Raw genomic sequence first — 16,494 nt, 5'->3', positions numbered from 1 at the left:
ATGGCAGAGCAGAATGCCCATTACCAGAGAAGGAGAAAGTGTAAATAATATTTTAGGACTGTGTGTCAGCTGAAGGTTATATTTTATGGCTCTGAAGTTGTAAACATGAAATATGATGCCTTGTTTCAAGGCAGAGGATATCTCCAAACAACTTCTAGAGCATCTTTAATCAAAGCCGGATGTTCAGGAACCAGGGGGTCGGAGGAGCCCGAGAATCAGGGCCCACTCAAATGGGAAAGGGGCCACCTTCAAAGTGGACTGGCAGCTCTGGGCAGAGGGCCTCAAGCTCTCCAGTGTTCAGTCCCAGCACAGTCTAGAAATCACTGACTAAGGTTAGGAGCTTTGAAGATCTCAGGATGGCTTACCAGACTGATTTCAAGCAGGGCGTGTGGTATCTTGACAGAGGCCACAGTCCTGGTGCCAGAGAGATTCAGCTGGAATCCTAACTGGCCACCCACTGTGTGACCTTAGGAAAGTTGCTTAACCTCTCTGAGCTTCCACATCCTGTTTCATTTCATTGTTCAACAGCTGTTTACTGAGGGCTTACCAAATGCCAGAAGTGATAGGTGCTGGGGGCATTTTCATTTCCTCAGAGCTGAGTAGCCCTCAGGTTCCACTGAGCTCCATTAAACCCCTTGCTGGATGTCAACAGTCCTTTCTCCTTCCCAGGAAGAGAGTCTTGCTACTGAAATTCTGGGTCCAGAGGCAAAGGTGTGTTGTTCTAAAAGACATTTCTTCTGAGTGAAACTTATAACTCACATCAAGGACAAACTTCCCAAAGTCCTAGCCTCATGGCATAAGGCTCTTAGCCAGGGTGATGAGGGGCTACACACCACCCAGCCACAGTGACCCAGCAGCCGTCTGCCCAGCCTCGCTGCCCACAGACATAGCCCCTGCCCTTGTGGAGTGTACAGTCTAGACATTAAATAAATGACATAACCCATCAATGAATTTGGGAAAATGATTCATTATGGGAAAGTATGTGCCATCTGAAAGCATAAGATGGGGGGAAGGGGTTTCTGTATCTGGAAAGATCCTTGAGGAAGTGACACTTAGATTGGGACCTAGAGGCTGAGGAGGGGCCATCTAGTCCCCAAGAGGTGGGGAAGAAGGTTTCAGAAAGAGTAACTAGCACTTGCCAGGTCCTGGAGCAGGGAGATGCTTGGTACATCAGAAGAGCTGGGAGGAGGCCACAGTGGTGGTGGAAGGTAGTCAGGAAACACTGGTATGAAGTAAGGCCCTGTACACCTTTATAAGCCATAGAATGGTGTACTATATCATGAGTGACTGTGGGAGTTACTGAAGGTTCTTATAGAGATGAGGGGCATCCTTAGGTCTGTGTTTCCAGGATGGCTCAGGCTTCCATGTAAAGAATAATAGGCTGGAGCAGGATGGGTGTTTGGAGACCAGGAGGGAAGCCTCATGGCTGTGGACTTGGACGATCACATGGCTTCACATGGAGCAGGTGCAGGGCAGATGGTGAACCCAGTCAAGAGCTACTTACAGGGAGGAACGGGATTTGGTCTCCGGCTGGGTGTGCCATGTGGGAGAGGTCACCGATGGCCCTAACCATCTGGCATAAGGCCTTGCGTAGGTAGCACAGACACTCTCTGGGAAGGAAATGCCGGAATGTCAGGTGCAGTGGGAGGAGAGCGTGATGGTGGTCTTGGTTGGGTTGAGGTAGTGAACAGTGTAGGATACCTGGTTTGGTTTCGAAGACCAGAATCACATGGAGGCCGCAGAGTCACCGTCTTCCCCCGTGACCTGCTCTCCTCTAGCATGGCCATGGCCAGCTAATGCTCCTCACACTGCTTCCTCACACCAGCCCCCCACTCGAGGTCCCCCTCCTCCCTGACCCTGACCACTCTTCCTTTCAGGTGCCTTCGCTTCTGCCTGCTGGTCATTAAATGTTGCTCTTCCTGGGCCTTCTTTACTCCCGTGGAGCCACAGTTTCTCTTTGTCCCACTGACTCCCATCCTCGTAGGCCCCCTGGGCTCATGGTCTCTGTGGGCACGCCACCCGTTTACCCTCAGCAGCTCAGACTCAGCACGGGAGTTGCGAGGGCCATCACTGTCCCACAGAGCTTCTTCTCTTCTGGAGCTCCCATTTACCCAGACAGTGTCATAATGCTGCCCTGTTAGAAATCTCCACCTCCTCTTTCCCTTCTCCTCTGCTTCACTGGCCACTCCCAGGTGGAGACCGTGTCCTCTCACTTCTCCCCTGCCTGGCTCCTGAACCCTTCTGTTCCTTCTCTTTCTCCCACTGCCACTGCCCCTCATTGAGGCTTTGATGAGTAGAACAACCTCTTCACGCTAAGAGTTGGCATTTATAAATAGGCTCATTCTCTTGAACTAGACCTTGACCCTGTAGAATGACATTAATGAGGATAGTTCAGGACCCCCGAATGAACTCACCTTGACCTCCATCCCACACTTCTTCTGTATAACCATCTGTCAACTCTGTCTCTGCACCAGGACATCTCTCATGCACACTCAGCCCTTGGATCCAAAACTGAACTCCTGCTAGCCTTCCCCACCACAGGGCACCCCCCTCCTGGGTTCCTGCTATAGGCAGTACCTTTCATTCATCCAGATTCTCATGCCCCAGACCTGGAGCTCTTCCCTCCCAACTTCCAAAGCCTGTAGATTCTGCTTCTAAAATCTCTCTGAAATCAGTGCTCTTCCTGCAGTCCTCAGCTTCAGCTCCAATCTCATCTGGCCTCCCCTGGACTTTGGTGACTATGTCCTACTAAAAGCATCATGCCCACTCCCCTCACTCAGACCTCCTCTGTGCCACGGCTCCAGTGATCTTTCTAAAATGAAAATTCAATCATATTTCTTCACTACGTTTGATTCCCAAGATGAAGTGGAAGGAAAAGGAGAACTTAGTACCTGCTGGGCGTCTACATGGGCCAACCACTGGCTGATGCTAGGCACTGCACCATTAACGATCCCATACAGTTATCCCAGCAAACCATCATACAGAGAAGCCAAATGAAGCTGCCAGAAATAATCACCCAATTGGGGGTCACATGGCTGGGAGATGGTGGAGGCTGAATTAAAATCTAGGCCCTCCTGACCCCCAAATCCATTTTCTTTCCAATACAGTCCACTGTTTCCAAATATTCTTGGCCCAGTGCTCTCTGTCACACGGATCCTTCTCCATTGCCAGTACCATCACCCACCATTCCTCTTAGTTCGCTCTGTGATAAGCTGTCGAGAACCCCTTATCTTAGGCATGCCTTGTTGCCTTTGTGCTTCTGTGATTAAGACATTCGTTTCCCTGTTTTCTTAAATGCCATACCCTTTTTTCTCTATCTAGAGAACTCCTATTCACCCTTCAAAACCTAGCTCTAAGGGCATCTCCTCTGTTAACCTTTCCCAAACTGAGTCACCCAAGCAAAGTAATTTGCTGCTTTATCCATGTCCTCCAAGTATGAACTGTACTCCTGGGAAATGGACGTGTGCATTGGTTAAGGCCACAGCTCCTGGAATCAGGCTTAGAATTCCAGCTCCTTCAGTCACTATGAGCTGTGTCACCTGCAGCAAATGCCTGACTCTCTGTGTGCCTTGGTTTCCTCACCTACAAAATGGGCACGTTACTTCACAGGGTCTAAGTAAGGACTACATGAAAGATGTAGCATCATTAGAATGGTTCCTGGTATAGTGTAAGTGCTCCAGAAATATGAGCTTTTGTTATTGTTACCAGGCGGCCTCTGGCACACGTTGGGAGCCAGCTTTTGCATTTCTCCGTCCTTCACCACATAGTCCTGCCTCTGGCAACACATGCTAAGTGTACTGCACTCACTTGCTTGGGTGCAGGTACTAGGACAACAGCTTAGACACCAGCCAGCTAGTGAGCCGCAGGAAAAGGATTAAGACGGCAGCCTCCGATAATCCAGAAGCCAGGCCTCTTATTAACTAGTCTATGTCAGAGCATGTTCCCCGCATCATTTTTTCTAAATATCAAGTCTCAGCTGGGGTTTGGCTGGAGCGGTGTGACCACCAGGTTGTGTGGTGGGAGGAGGGAAATACAATCCCTGCCCTTGCGGATTCCCAGCAGAGCTCTGAACCTGCATGTCAGACAGACGGATGAATGGGTCACTTGGACAAGGCCACGTACATGTCTACCATCAGACACATTGCAGCGGGAGCCCAGAGGAGAGAGCAGTCACCAAACTTTTGCTTACGGGCATGAGGCTCTCTCCCAAGAGGTGGCATCGGAGTCAGGCCTAAAAGCAGGAGACGGGTTGCCCTGGAGAGAAGGCATCCTGGGCAGAGGGGGCCACAGTGTGAGTGCAGGGCAGAAGCCTGGCTGTGCGTGGTGTGAGAACAGAGCTGGCCCGAAGACAAGGGCAGGAGGGAGGATCTCGTTGGTCTGGCCAGAGTGTCACCCCAGGGAGCTGAGTAGAGTTTTTGTCTTGTTTCCCCCAGCAGAGGCTTCCTAAGTTCAGGTAGGAAGAAATATCCTGTTCCCCACAGTGGTGACCATGGCAGTAAAGGTGACAGCTGAGTCCCTCCCTGCTCACAGCAGACCAATATGTGTGGTACCCCGAAGGTGTCCTGGATGTCAGAGTTCAGTCACAGTTCAGGGGCTGTGTCACCTTAGGTAGGTGACATAACTTCCCCGTGCCTCAATTTCCTCATCGGTTCAAGGAGAATAGTCAGATCTGAGATTCTCAGAACAGGGCCTGGGAACTAGAGCAGCTCACCTGAGCCTCTTCTCTGTGTGCCCACAGCGGACGATGCTTGCGGGGGAACACTGCGGGGCCAGAGCGGCATCATCTCCACCCCCCACTTCCCATCGGAGTACCACAATAATGCCGACTGCACATGGACCATCCTGGCCGAGCTGGGAGACACCATCGCCCTGGTGTTTATTGACTTCCAGCTAGAGGACGGTTACGACTTTCTGGAAGTCACAGGCACTGAAGGCTCCTCCCTGTGGTAAGTGCAGCAGCCCCTCCCAGTCTCCATCCGGAGGCACAGTCTCCTCCAAGGCGGGGCCTGCACTCCAAGGCCCCTTTGCCACATCCTGGACCCACAGTTGATGAGTCTGGTTCTCATCGTGATGAAAACTCCCTGCGTGTTTTCAGAGCTGGGTCCATTTTTACAGTGATTTGGGGATCTGATTTGATGTGTACTCTTGCTGAAGACGATGGGCCTTGGTGGAGTGACTTGCGCTGAGAGTAAAAATGTTTTCTTTCTCTTCCCAGAGACTCAGTGTGCGGGTTTGAAGTACAGTTGCCTTTGTGGAGGGTGTAGTCATAGTGTCTGACAAAGGGAACAGAATTGTTAGGTGGCAGTCCCTAGGGCCCCCTCCTGGGCAAGGTTTCTGATGGGAAATGTCCAGCTTCCGGTTTGGGTGATAAGCCTTGAGTAGTGGCGTGGGGCTTAAAATGTTCTCTCGTCGTCTCCTCGTGGCTGTGTTATTGGGAGGAGGGCAAAGGGGATGGTATCAGCCCATCAGGTGCCCACAGAAAGGTGTATCAAGACTTGCTTCCCATAAGATGGGGGTGTGTCTCGCAAGCTTCATTGCGGCATAGGGGAAGCACAGAGAAGGTATCCCCGAGGACTCTGAGAGACAGGGGAGGACAGTGCCTGGGAAGGAGATGTGGCAGTCAGTATAAGTAGGGAGGAAGAGAGGGAGAGGAAGCAAACAGGAGGCAGGGGCACATTTACTGAACCCCTCTTTCAGACCAGATGTCATGTCACAGGATAGAAACAACAGCTGTGGAAGACAGGGTCCTTGGAGGGTGAGAAAACCAGACAAACCCATAGCAGGAGCCAAGTGTGACTATTTCCAGGGAACAGAATTGGAACTGACTCCTCCCAAATGTGGGCTGGGAGATCTGGGGACTGGTGTAGCCTGGAGAACTCAAATGTCCTGGGACAGTGGAAGGCAATCTGACCCGGGAGTCCAAAGACCTTGGTGCCATAAGCTTGTTGAGTGAACTCGGCCAGATCATTCACTCCCCTGGATGGGGAGTTGAGGGAAGCACGTGTGAGTCAAAGACCGACCACTGTAGGCAGGTGGCTGTTCTGTCAATGGTCTGGGGCAGCAGCTGGACACGTGGTGCTAGGAGTGGGGATGAAAGCCTGGGTGCCCCTCTTCTGGGCTGGGACCCCAGTGCCCTGCCAGCCCGAGGCCCTCTGGCCTCCTGCCTCTTTTTGTTAAATACCAATTTTTGTGACTGTAAAGAGAATACATCTGCTTTGTATAGAAAACATCAAAAGGTATGGAGAAATGAATAAGAAATATTAAGAGTTTGGGGCACCTGGGTGGCTCAGTGGGTTAAAGCCTCTGCCTCCGGCTCAGGTCATGATCTCAGGGTCCTGGGATGGAGCCCCGCATTGGGCTCTCTGCTCAGCAGGGATCCTACTTCCTCCTCTCTCTCTGCCTGCTTCTATGCCTACTTGTGATCTCTGTCTGTCAAATAAATAAATAAAATCTTAAAAAAATATATTAAGAGCTTGATGTATTTCCCTTTGGCCGTTTTGCTTTGTTTGAATCAAGCTAGCTGGCTATTTATATATGTTTTAATATTACAGAATTAGGATCTTAAAATCTATCTGTGGTTATATTTTTAACTTAGCATTATATAATGAAAATATTCCCTGTATCATTGCAGAGGCTTCCTAAACACAAGAGGTGCAGTAATAGCCTAATTTATTGAGCATTTGTTATCAATATGTCTCAGGCTGGTTCTAAGCTCTTTTGGCTATAATTTCCTCTCTTCCTTATAGAAACTCTGTGAAGTAGGGAACATCCTTTTCCTCCTTTTCCAGATGAGGGAAATGAGGTCCAGAGAGGTTGTGTCCCTTGCTTGAAGCCACACAGCTAGTAAGGAGCAGAGCCAGGATTCAACCCCAGGTTAGTTGGACGTGAAAGGCCATCTCCGTAAGCCATGACAGAGCAACACGTCATGCACCTTACATTCGAGAAGGGCTGTCCCAGCTATGTGGCATTCCCTCATCAAACTGACAAGGGTTTACTCATCGGATCTCTTATGAGGCCGTTCTTAAGTTTTCGCTTCTGTAAACAGATGCCAAGATGAATAGGCCTGCCAGTTCCGTCTCTTCCAGTCCCAAGGCCTCTTCGACTCACTTGTTTATCCGTGGGCCAAATGGTCTCCCACAGCTTCTGCCCCCTCCCCAGGTGTGAATCCACACATTGTCCAAACTTCTGGAGTGAAACAAATCTGAAAGACTATTCCTTTTCCTATTAAGTCACTCAGTGGGGAAGGAATTAAGCAGAGGAAATCGTTAGGGGAGTCATTCAGAACCCTTTGCTATAAGATTAAATTATAATTATTTACAGGGTTGGTGTCACCATTTCCAGGCAGGATGCATTTGTTGTTCTAATTTATACTTGCATACCAATTATGGATAAACAAACTTGGAGGCTCAGGACGTGTGTGCAAAGAACCCACGCTCTCGCCTGCCCCTCTCCTTTATGGATCCCTGGATTCCTGTGAAAATGTGATGCTGCTGGTTTATGAGGGTGCTTTATATCGCCATGCATTAAGATTTTAGGATGTTTTCTTGAATTCTGTGCCAAGTCATAGAAAGACTGCAGTTCCTGTTAGAAAAGATGAATGTAAATAACTGGGCATCCCTTCACCTATTGAGAAGACAGAGGCAGCTTTGAGAGAGAGGGAAAAAAAAAAAAAATCCACTACTTCCTTTCCCAGATGGCAGATTCCCACTGATTCAGGATGGGTGGGCATGGGATGTTCCTGACTCAGTTTCCCCACTCTTCTCGCCACCCACCCCCCACCATGGGATACAAGCAGATGAGTTTTCATTAGGGGTTCCAGTTGTTTGGATTTTGTGGACCATCAAAATTTCCAAATAATTAGGGAAATAGAGGGTTGATCATTTTTCATTTTGCCAGGCAAGGACATTAGGGGGGGAAAAGTGCCAACTCCTCAGAACATTATTTTATAAAACAAAGGCCAATTCAAAGCCAAAAATGTGGCAGGATATAACCAATTTGCAGCCTTGCACTGGCACAAGGAAAGAAGGGGTAGGAGGAGTGCACAGAAGTAGTGGCGTATGGCCGGAGCAGCAGACCCAGCGCAGGGCGGATATCGGCCCGGGCCAGCCGCTTCCGGCTTCCGGCTTCCCTGTCCGTGACTGGCCACTGAGAACCCGGAAGTCCACGCTTGGAACAGGAAACAGCTGTTCCTATGGTGAGAACCAAATCCTGAACATCTGACGACGTGTCTAGAGATCCCCAAGTGTTTTAGATGTCCTCTCTCTAAAGTTAATTGCTATTTTTAAAAAAAATTTATTTTGTGATTGTCCATGGACAAAAGCTGGGTTTGAACTGAGAGTTACAATCCATACTGTTTTTGGTGTTCCTCCTACACTACACACACGTGCACGCACACACACACACACACACACACACACACACGCAGAGCCAAATCACCACCATTTACGCATCACCAAGTGAACCCCTGTTGCAATACATACCTGTGTCTCTAGTTCGCAGTTCAGGGGCCAGATATCTCTCACTGATCCTTCTTGGGGATAGTGGGTCTTTGCTCTGACCAGGTCAGTTGGTTGTGTCCTTCACAGAGCCCCATTCCTTCCCCTCCAATTCTAGGAAAATATTCTTACCATTGCTAAAATTCCTCATGAGGCCTCTGGACATTTTCCGATGTCTAGGACTGAGCACCAGCAGAGCTGGGGTTTAAAAACTCTGTTGTTTAAGACTCTGGGTTCTGTGTCCCTGGAGGGTATCAGGATCATGCTATAACAAGTACAAGCGATTGCCAAACCCAGTACCCCGTCAGCCTCTCCATTGTGGAGAAAATCAGTGAATGAAAACCCCCTGGGAAGACTCAGGAGCCAGAATCTCTCCCCTCCTCCATCTGCCTCATGCTTGACACTGTCCATTTGAGTCTCTAGGCTCTTCCTCTGGGCTAAAGAAGGAGAGAAAGCCAGATATGCCCTCCAAGAATAGGAAAGAGGTCTATGTATCTTGGCATCTAACTGGGAAGACAGAAAGCCTGGGAGTCAGACAGATTTGGGCTCAAAACCCTGATCCACCTTTTGATACCTACTAAAGCGTATTTACCTACTCCTGAGTCTCAGTTTCCTTCCACATCTGGAAAATTGAGCTCATGATACCAGCCTAAAAAGCATGCTGGAAGGGCTGGACATGTAGGCACACAGTAGGCTCACAGTAAACACAATACTCCTGAGATGGGGAACACAGTCAGGGGCTCAGCCTTTGAAAGGAGAAAGGTAAGATGGGGCATCTCCGGCAACTCAGAGCCCTGGTGGCCCCATTCTCGATGATCCCACTGAGGCTGTTCTTCCTAGCCCACCAGCCCTGTGACATCTCCCTGGGGCAGAAAGATGCACAGCCTGGTCACTCCAGCTGACTCAGCTCCGAGGGGAATTGCCTGGAAAGCTAAGGAAGGTGTACTGACAGAGAGCCCCTGGGTCAGACTGGAGGATGCCCTTGCAAAGGTCAGAAGAGAGGGTGCTGGTTTTGTTGAAACTGTCCTCCCGGAGCCACATTTTGTGAACACATTGCAAGCAGCATCGCCTTTTCTTGGCTGGACCCAGCTCCAGCTAGCCAATGAACTGTCTTGTTAGAAAAGCACAAGAGGGCACCTGGGTGGCTCAGTTGATTGAGCACCCGACTCTTAATTTTGGCCCAGGTCATGATCTCAGGGCCATGGGACCAAGCCCTGCATTGGCCTCCATGCTCAGCAGGGAGTCTGCTTGAGGATTCTCTCTCTCTTTTCCTCCACCCCTCATTCTCAATCTCACTCACTCAAATAAATAAATCTTTAAAGAAAAGAAAAAGAGGGGAGTGGATCAATGTAGTGATAGTGGCTATTCTGGGCAGGGCTGGGAGCAGGGGGTACTTGGCTCAGGTCAGGCACAGCACCTACCCCAAGGGGCCCTGCTGAGTTGGGGAGAAGGGGCAGAGAGTCTGGAGAAGACATTCAGGAGACCACTGTCTCAGACCCAGAGGGGAAGCAGGTCTCTGCCTGGCACCGTCTCACTGGCTGTGATGGATGATGCAGCAGAGTTCAATTGGGCCTTCCTCTCTCCTCTGCTCCTTCTCTTTCTCTGCTTCTCTCCTTCCCCAGGTGTCAGTTTCCTTCTGTTGCAGGGACAGCAGGCAGGCGTGACCTGTGCTCAGAACTGAAGCCACCCTTTTCCTGCGGCCTTGCCAAAGGGCCACCCACAGGGGTGTGTTTGTGATGGGGAGGCTGGTAAAAGGAATTCAAACCTCCTTCCCACATGTGATGTTTCTGTGTAGACCCTAGAACCACCCCCACCATCTTCTTGGTTGTCATTCCTGTGGTCAGTCTCTGCCAGTGCTTCCCAGCCTCTCTTCCCTGTCCCTTTTGGTATACTTGGACTTCTGTTCTTTGTTTCACTGGGATCATTTGCGATCTCCATGCCCATTCTCTATGTCCCCCCACCCCTAGCCAAGCCCCCATGGACCTCTATATGACAGACTTGCCTCCGCCAAACCTTTGAAGTAGGGAAGGAAGGGAGGGCACGCTGCAGGGTTCAGAAGAGGATGCTGCCCTCAGGTAGGAGGACCAAGGCCTCAAGAGGGGGGCTGCTTTGGAGACAAGCCTGGAAGCGTGGGTGCCGCTTGGATATGGGAGAGAAGGGGACAGGGAGAACATCATCCTAGGGCTACTGCTGGGCATCCTACCTGACAGGGGAGCTGCCCTGATCCCTGAGATGCAGGGCCAGGAAGTGGTCCCAGGACTCTCTCCACGTGCTCCCACCCTGGGCTCTACCATCTGCCTCTGAGCCTCAGCAGCCCCTCCTGCTGGAGAGCAATAGAAAAGAACCTGCTAGACTGTCTGGATCTCCTGCCTCCCAGGGCCACCCAATAGACTTGGGTTGTTTCCAGAAAGTGAATTTCCCTGGAGAGCAGCTTCAGCCTACTCTCTTGATCAAGCTTTGAGGGTTTTTCTTCCCTTTGTTCCCCTTCCTTTTTTGCTTTTGTTTTTGATAGGTGGAAATACAAAAGTTCCCGTCTACTTTACAGACATTCAATTTGAAAATTTTGCTAGCAACATTCTTTTTCCTCTTTGAAAGACTTTATTTTAATTATTAAGCATTTTACACAAGAAATTTGAGCCAACTAGAACCATTTGATCTCAGCGACTTTTAACTAGATATTTCATTCAGGAGTCATTAGATTCAGATATAATTAGAATGAGAACAGCATGCCAACGGGGATTTGTTAATAATAACTATTCACTTATTTACTCATTCACATGTACTTTATCAAACCATTGGTTTAGATCATTTACGTTCTTTGTTACTTTTCCCCTATTTATTTCCAATAATCATTTATGGAGAGCCTTCTATGAACTAAGATCTCCTAGATGCTGGGGAGAAAAAGACACAGTCCCGTCCCTAAGGAGTTATTTATTCCCTCTGCTGATGTTTATGTAATAGCCATGCATCATGCTGGACCCTGGAGCTCACAGTCAGGGCAAAGAGGCAGGATATAATTAAATGCTTGACAATATCATATGTTAGGTGCTTTTCTAAAAGGTATAAAGAAGCTCCCGTGGAGACTGAAAAGAGAAATGTAATAGTTAGTATTCTTTTGGTTCAAGAAATAGAAACCCACTTCCAGCTGACTCAAGCTAAAATGGGAATGTGCTGGCTTCTGTAACTGAAAAGTTGAGGGATTGGCATCAGGGACTGCTGGATCAAGGTATGCAAATAATATCATCAGAATCTATTTCTCTCCCTCCCACAGCTTTGCTCTCTTATGTGTTGGCTTCTTCAGGCATGCTTTCCCCATGAGGTAGCAAAGGCAACCACCGTTGGCTCTGTGCATTCCACTGGCTTAGCAATCCCAGCAAAAAGGAATCTTCTCTTTCCTGATGGTTCCCACAAAAGCCCTAAGATGTACCTTGAGTGTGCTTGCCAGCCAGGCCCAGGTCACATGACTCTCTGACCTGCTCAAACTTCCAGACAAGGAGTAGAGGAGGGTGGTTCCCGAGGGGCAAACTGAGTCACAGGGAAGACAAAGTCTTCCTGTCCTGTTGGGAGAGGCTGCTGGAATGACTCCAATAAATGAGCCCCAGAGGGGGTAACTTTTGAATTCAACTGAATCATGGGAGTTTACCATTGTCACAAAGCAGGAAAGGGCCTTGGTGTGTTGGGGGCACTGGAGGTGGGTTCAGGGTGAGCACAGGGAAAGCATGGGTCTAGAAGAACCTTGTCCCACGTTCAGAAGCTGGGAGAGGATTCCAAAGACTGTAGAAGGCTATAGGAGTATTCTAAGTGGAGAAGTAACACAATCACTCCGAATTTTAATTGAGTCTAACTGGAAGGCTCAGAAACCAGCTATAAAACTTTTTTGGTGACCACTCAGGCAGGAGATGTTCCAGCCTTGAATTAGGGCAGCTGTGAGGGTGTGAAGAGGAGGGGGTGACATCAAGAAACATCTCAGATGCAGAATCAGCTGCTTTGGGGGGTTCATTGGAAAGGAGAGAGGGGAGAGTCTGGGTTGACGCCCAAGTTCCTGCCCGGAAGACTGTGGTAAGATTGTCTACCAAGGAGAGGGTCACAGCAGAAGGATCAGGGCTTGGGAATGAGGACACAGGGGCCCTTGAGTGCTGACCTATATAGTCTTTTGAGGATCTCTAGTGAAGATGGTCAGGGGGAATCAATAGCTAGGCCAATTTGGTGTTGGGCTAAATGTTGTGGCAGGGCCTTGAGAAGTCATTGTCAGGAGCAGCACCAACACCATCATCCTCAGCAGTGTCTCCATCATCCTGGTCACCCTCACCAACTCTCTTTATTACCAACACCCTCCACCATGATTTATTCACTCAAGCAGAATACTTAGGGCTTCCGTTGCTGGACATTGGGCTTGGCATGGGAATACAGTAGTGGAGGAGACAGATAAAGCCTCTGCCTTTGTGGGACTTCTGGTCTACCTTGCAGAGCCTGACATTAAAATCACCAAATAAATGTAAAATTAACTTGTGTTGAGAGCTATGAAGGAAATGAATAGGATGGGGGATAGAAACAGTGGGAGCCTTATTAATATAAAGTGGTCAGGGAGGCCTCTTGGAGGGGGCCAGATTTCAGCTGAGACCTGACTATTGAGAAGGACTCAGGGATCAACATTCAGGCAGAGGGGACTGCATCTATAAAAGCCCATCATCACAGTGCCCTATATGTCCTCAAACTTCGTACATGGGAGTGTCATGGGCCAAATACCTGTCCTCTGGGATTTTGGCTTGTTTGAATGTCAAAAGCAAGACAGGGTCAAGGTCTCAAGCTGGCGGAGAATCTCAGGGAGCAGCTGAGATGGTGCCTGAGCAAGGCTGCTGAAGCCAGTGGCACTTCGAGCCACTTCCTGCCTTCCTGTGGGTCCCTGAGGCCCTTGCTTCCCCCTTCTTCCCTGCCACCTCACAATGCTTTCTGCCACCCCAAGAAGCTGTTCTCTTCGGATGGAGCCCATGAAATTACATCTGTTGTATCCATCAGGAGCCAGGCCATAAATAACCAGCCCTTTAAAATCTCATCTCCTGTATCTCTCCGAGTTGGAAATAGCACTCCCAGCCCCACCGCTGAGCCTTAGGAAAGGATTAGTGTCCTAGCACACCACTGGCAGAACACATCTGCCGAGTCTGGGCTGGGCCTTCTGCACTCTCCACGGAGCACCAACTTGACTTCCTCACTTCCCTTGGTGAAGCTGGAAGGAGCAGGAAGTGAGCCGGGGTTGTCCACTGTTGGCACAGTGGCTCGGCTAGAGAGCTTGTGATTTGGCCAAGTTGTTTGCATGGGAAGTGAGGGTCAGGCGGCTGCCCTGCACCCCCATGGGTCTGACTGCGTGCAACAGGTTTGTACTAAGTATGTCGTCTGCTCAGGGGCCCGTGCCAGGACTGGGAAGGGCACCAGACAACAAGATGCTCTTTTCGACCTCTCTCTCAGGGAGCTGCCAGATGCCTGATAGTGCTGCTAAGACAGATGGAAGGAACTGTTCTGGGCCCTTCCAAAGGCCTCTCGTTCCGGCAAACCCCACCTTCCAGAATGGCGTCAGTTCATTCAGCATGTTCAAGACCCCAATCCTGATTTCTGTTTTCATGAAACTTGCCCATGAAAGTTTGTTCTACTCACTCTTGGCCTCACTCATCTCATGGTTCATCCTGATTTTGCCTGTCTCTTGCTCCTACAACTTTTTCTGGTTTCCAGAGCCTGACCTAAGCCATTGGTTCTAACCCTGAGCTTATACTTCTGTCATCCCAGCTTGTCCTCATTTGGTGGCTAGGGGGCCCAGGGTATGACCCTCCCAAACTCACCAAGGAAGCAGGACTCATAAAGAAAACCAGCATTTGGCAATCTGAGGAAATGGCCAATGATCACTGTTGAACTCAGCAGATTTCGTCATCTCGGGAGCGAGGGGCCAGGTTGGCTTGAAAAGTGGGAGGCTTCAAGGAGAACCCTATCCCCTCTGAGAACTTCTCATCCAAGGTCTCATTCGAGAGATCTGCCTTAAAGTCCTCTCTCCACATTAATTCCTCACTTACTTCTCCATGGCTTCTATTCCCAGCCTTCCCCTAAAACTAGTCACATTAGGATCATCATCAGAGAACCACCCCTCACCCCAACACTAACCACTTCCAGTACCTAATCCATGAGATAGTCTTTAGGTCCCCTCTTACTGACACCTCTTCATTCTTTTACCTTGTTGGTTATTCTCTTGTTTTCGAACTTTCTCTTTGCTTTATGATGCTCTCTCTGATGCTTCTTGGACCTCTCTAACCTTTGCTTCTCTGTTTCCTTCGATGTCCCCAAAAGACTCTGTTCTGGCCTTATTGCTATTCCCATCCCATACATCTCGTGGGGTACTTTTATCTGCTCTCACAGTTTTAGGTGCTACTTGTTTGTTTAGAGCTCCCAAAGCTGGCTCCCCAGCCTGGCCTTCCACTGAGCACCAAACTGTAGAGCCAACCAGCTGTGGGAATTCTCCACCTTGATGTCCACCAATGTTCCCAAGTCAGCATGTCCCAACATCTCTCATCATGGGCTACTAAAACAGTCAGAGTTGGTTTGCTTTCTTTGTTGATGGTATCACCTTCCACCAAGTCTTCCAAAAATCTGGGACTCTTCTCTGTTCTTGTTCTCCCAATGTACCTCCTATAACATATTTTTCATCTTTACTGCCACTCCCCCCAGTTCAGCCCCTCATCTTTTCTTCTTTGTGGGTTGTAATAACCTCCTGACTGATCTCCCATCTTCTTGGCACTCTTCAATTCATCCTCCCCACTGCTACCAGAATGGTTTAATTAAAATGCAGATCTAACATGCTAAGCCCCAGGCAAAAGCTTTCAATCATTTTCCATTGTCTGTGGAATAAAATTCCAGCCACTGATAAGGCCCTGTTTAATCCAACCCTGGCCTCAACTCTTGCCACTTCCTTCTTTGAGCTTCATTAACCTTAAAACTCAATGGTATAATACCGCAAAGGTTTCTTTTTTGCTCATGTAACCTGTCTGCCATGGGCCAGTCCAGAGTGGCTCTGATCCACATAGTAATACAGGTGGGTATCCAGGCTCAAGGAAGTTCCACGGTCTTATAGATGGAATGTGTGACCTTCTCCAATGCCGTGGCAGGGAAGAAGAGTGGAGAACCTAGCACGCACTTTTCATTGCCCTGGCCCAGATACCATGCAAATCACTCAACTCATATTTCATTGGCCAGAAATAGCCACGTGGTCCAGCCTAGCTGCAAAGGGGCCTGCAAACATCATGAGCAGATGAAAGGGTTGGTGAGTCAGTATCTGTGCCATATTTCAGTGGATGAGATGTCCAGGCTCTTGTCAAAGGCCAGCCCCTTCCTCTATGTTCTAGACCTCCTAGTCCCCAGACTTCTATGCTAAATTCATCTTCTTTTTCTTGCATTCATTATTTTTTTCCTCTCTCTTGGACATGGCTCACAGCATAGAGACATGTTCTACTATCTACTGTCTAAAGTCAAACCAAAAGCACCACGCCCCAGAATCCCACTACTCATTCCCATTCAGCTGCTGCCAGTTATTGGTAACAGACCCTCTCTCAGTGTCTGCCCCACCTACCACAAAATCTGATCTTAATAAGATCTCCAGTGACCAACCTCCAGACTGCCAAATCCAGTGTTGCTTCTCCCTGTCACCTGACTTGGCCTCTTGGCAACACACATCAGTCATCTGTCCTTCTTGAACTTTTCTCCCTTCTCTTGGCTGTCATGGAGACACACAGCTGGCTACCTGTGCTCACTCCTGCTCCGTCTCCTTGTGTCTCTCCTGCAAGGTCTATCCTCTGTCCATCACTCACAGGTGGCCTGCCCACAGGGTCCTGGGACCCTCCTCGTCTCCTTTTACCCTCATTTCCAGGTAACATCAACAAATCACATTTTGGCCTTCAATATCATTTGTTTATTATATGCCAGTGTTGCTCAATTTCAATGTCCAGCCTGGAGGGACCCTCTA

General features: G+C 49.2%; 1 protein-coding gene across 1 annotated transcript in view; it reads left to right on the top strand.

Moving 5' to 3' along the window:
• The window catches only part of CSMD2 (CUB and Sushi multiple domains 2), a 593,647-nt gene that overhangs the window by 202,686 nt on the left and 374,467 nt on the right, over positions 1–16,494 (top strand). Inside the window, exon 5 of the mRNA XM_032877161.1 lies at positions 4,739–4,946. Coding sequence (XP_032733052.1) covers positions 4,739–4,946 — 208 coding nt within the window. The remainder of the gene's footprint in view (positions 1–4,738; positions 4,947–16,494) is intronic.

This window comes from Lontra canadensis, unplaced genomic scaffold (genome assembly GCF_010015895.1).
Source record: "Lontra canadensis isolate GAN:19392208 unplaced genomic scaffold, GSC_riverotter_1.0 scaffold60, whole genome shotgun sequence".
Lineage (NCBI taxonomy): Eukaryota > Metazoa > Chordata > Mammalia > Carnivora > Mustelidae > Lontra > Lontra canadensis.
Note: the sequence above shows the minus strand (reverse complement) of the source record. Positions and strands in the feature narration are given on the sequence as shown.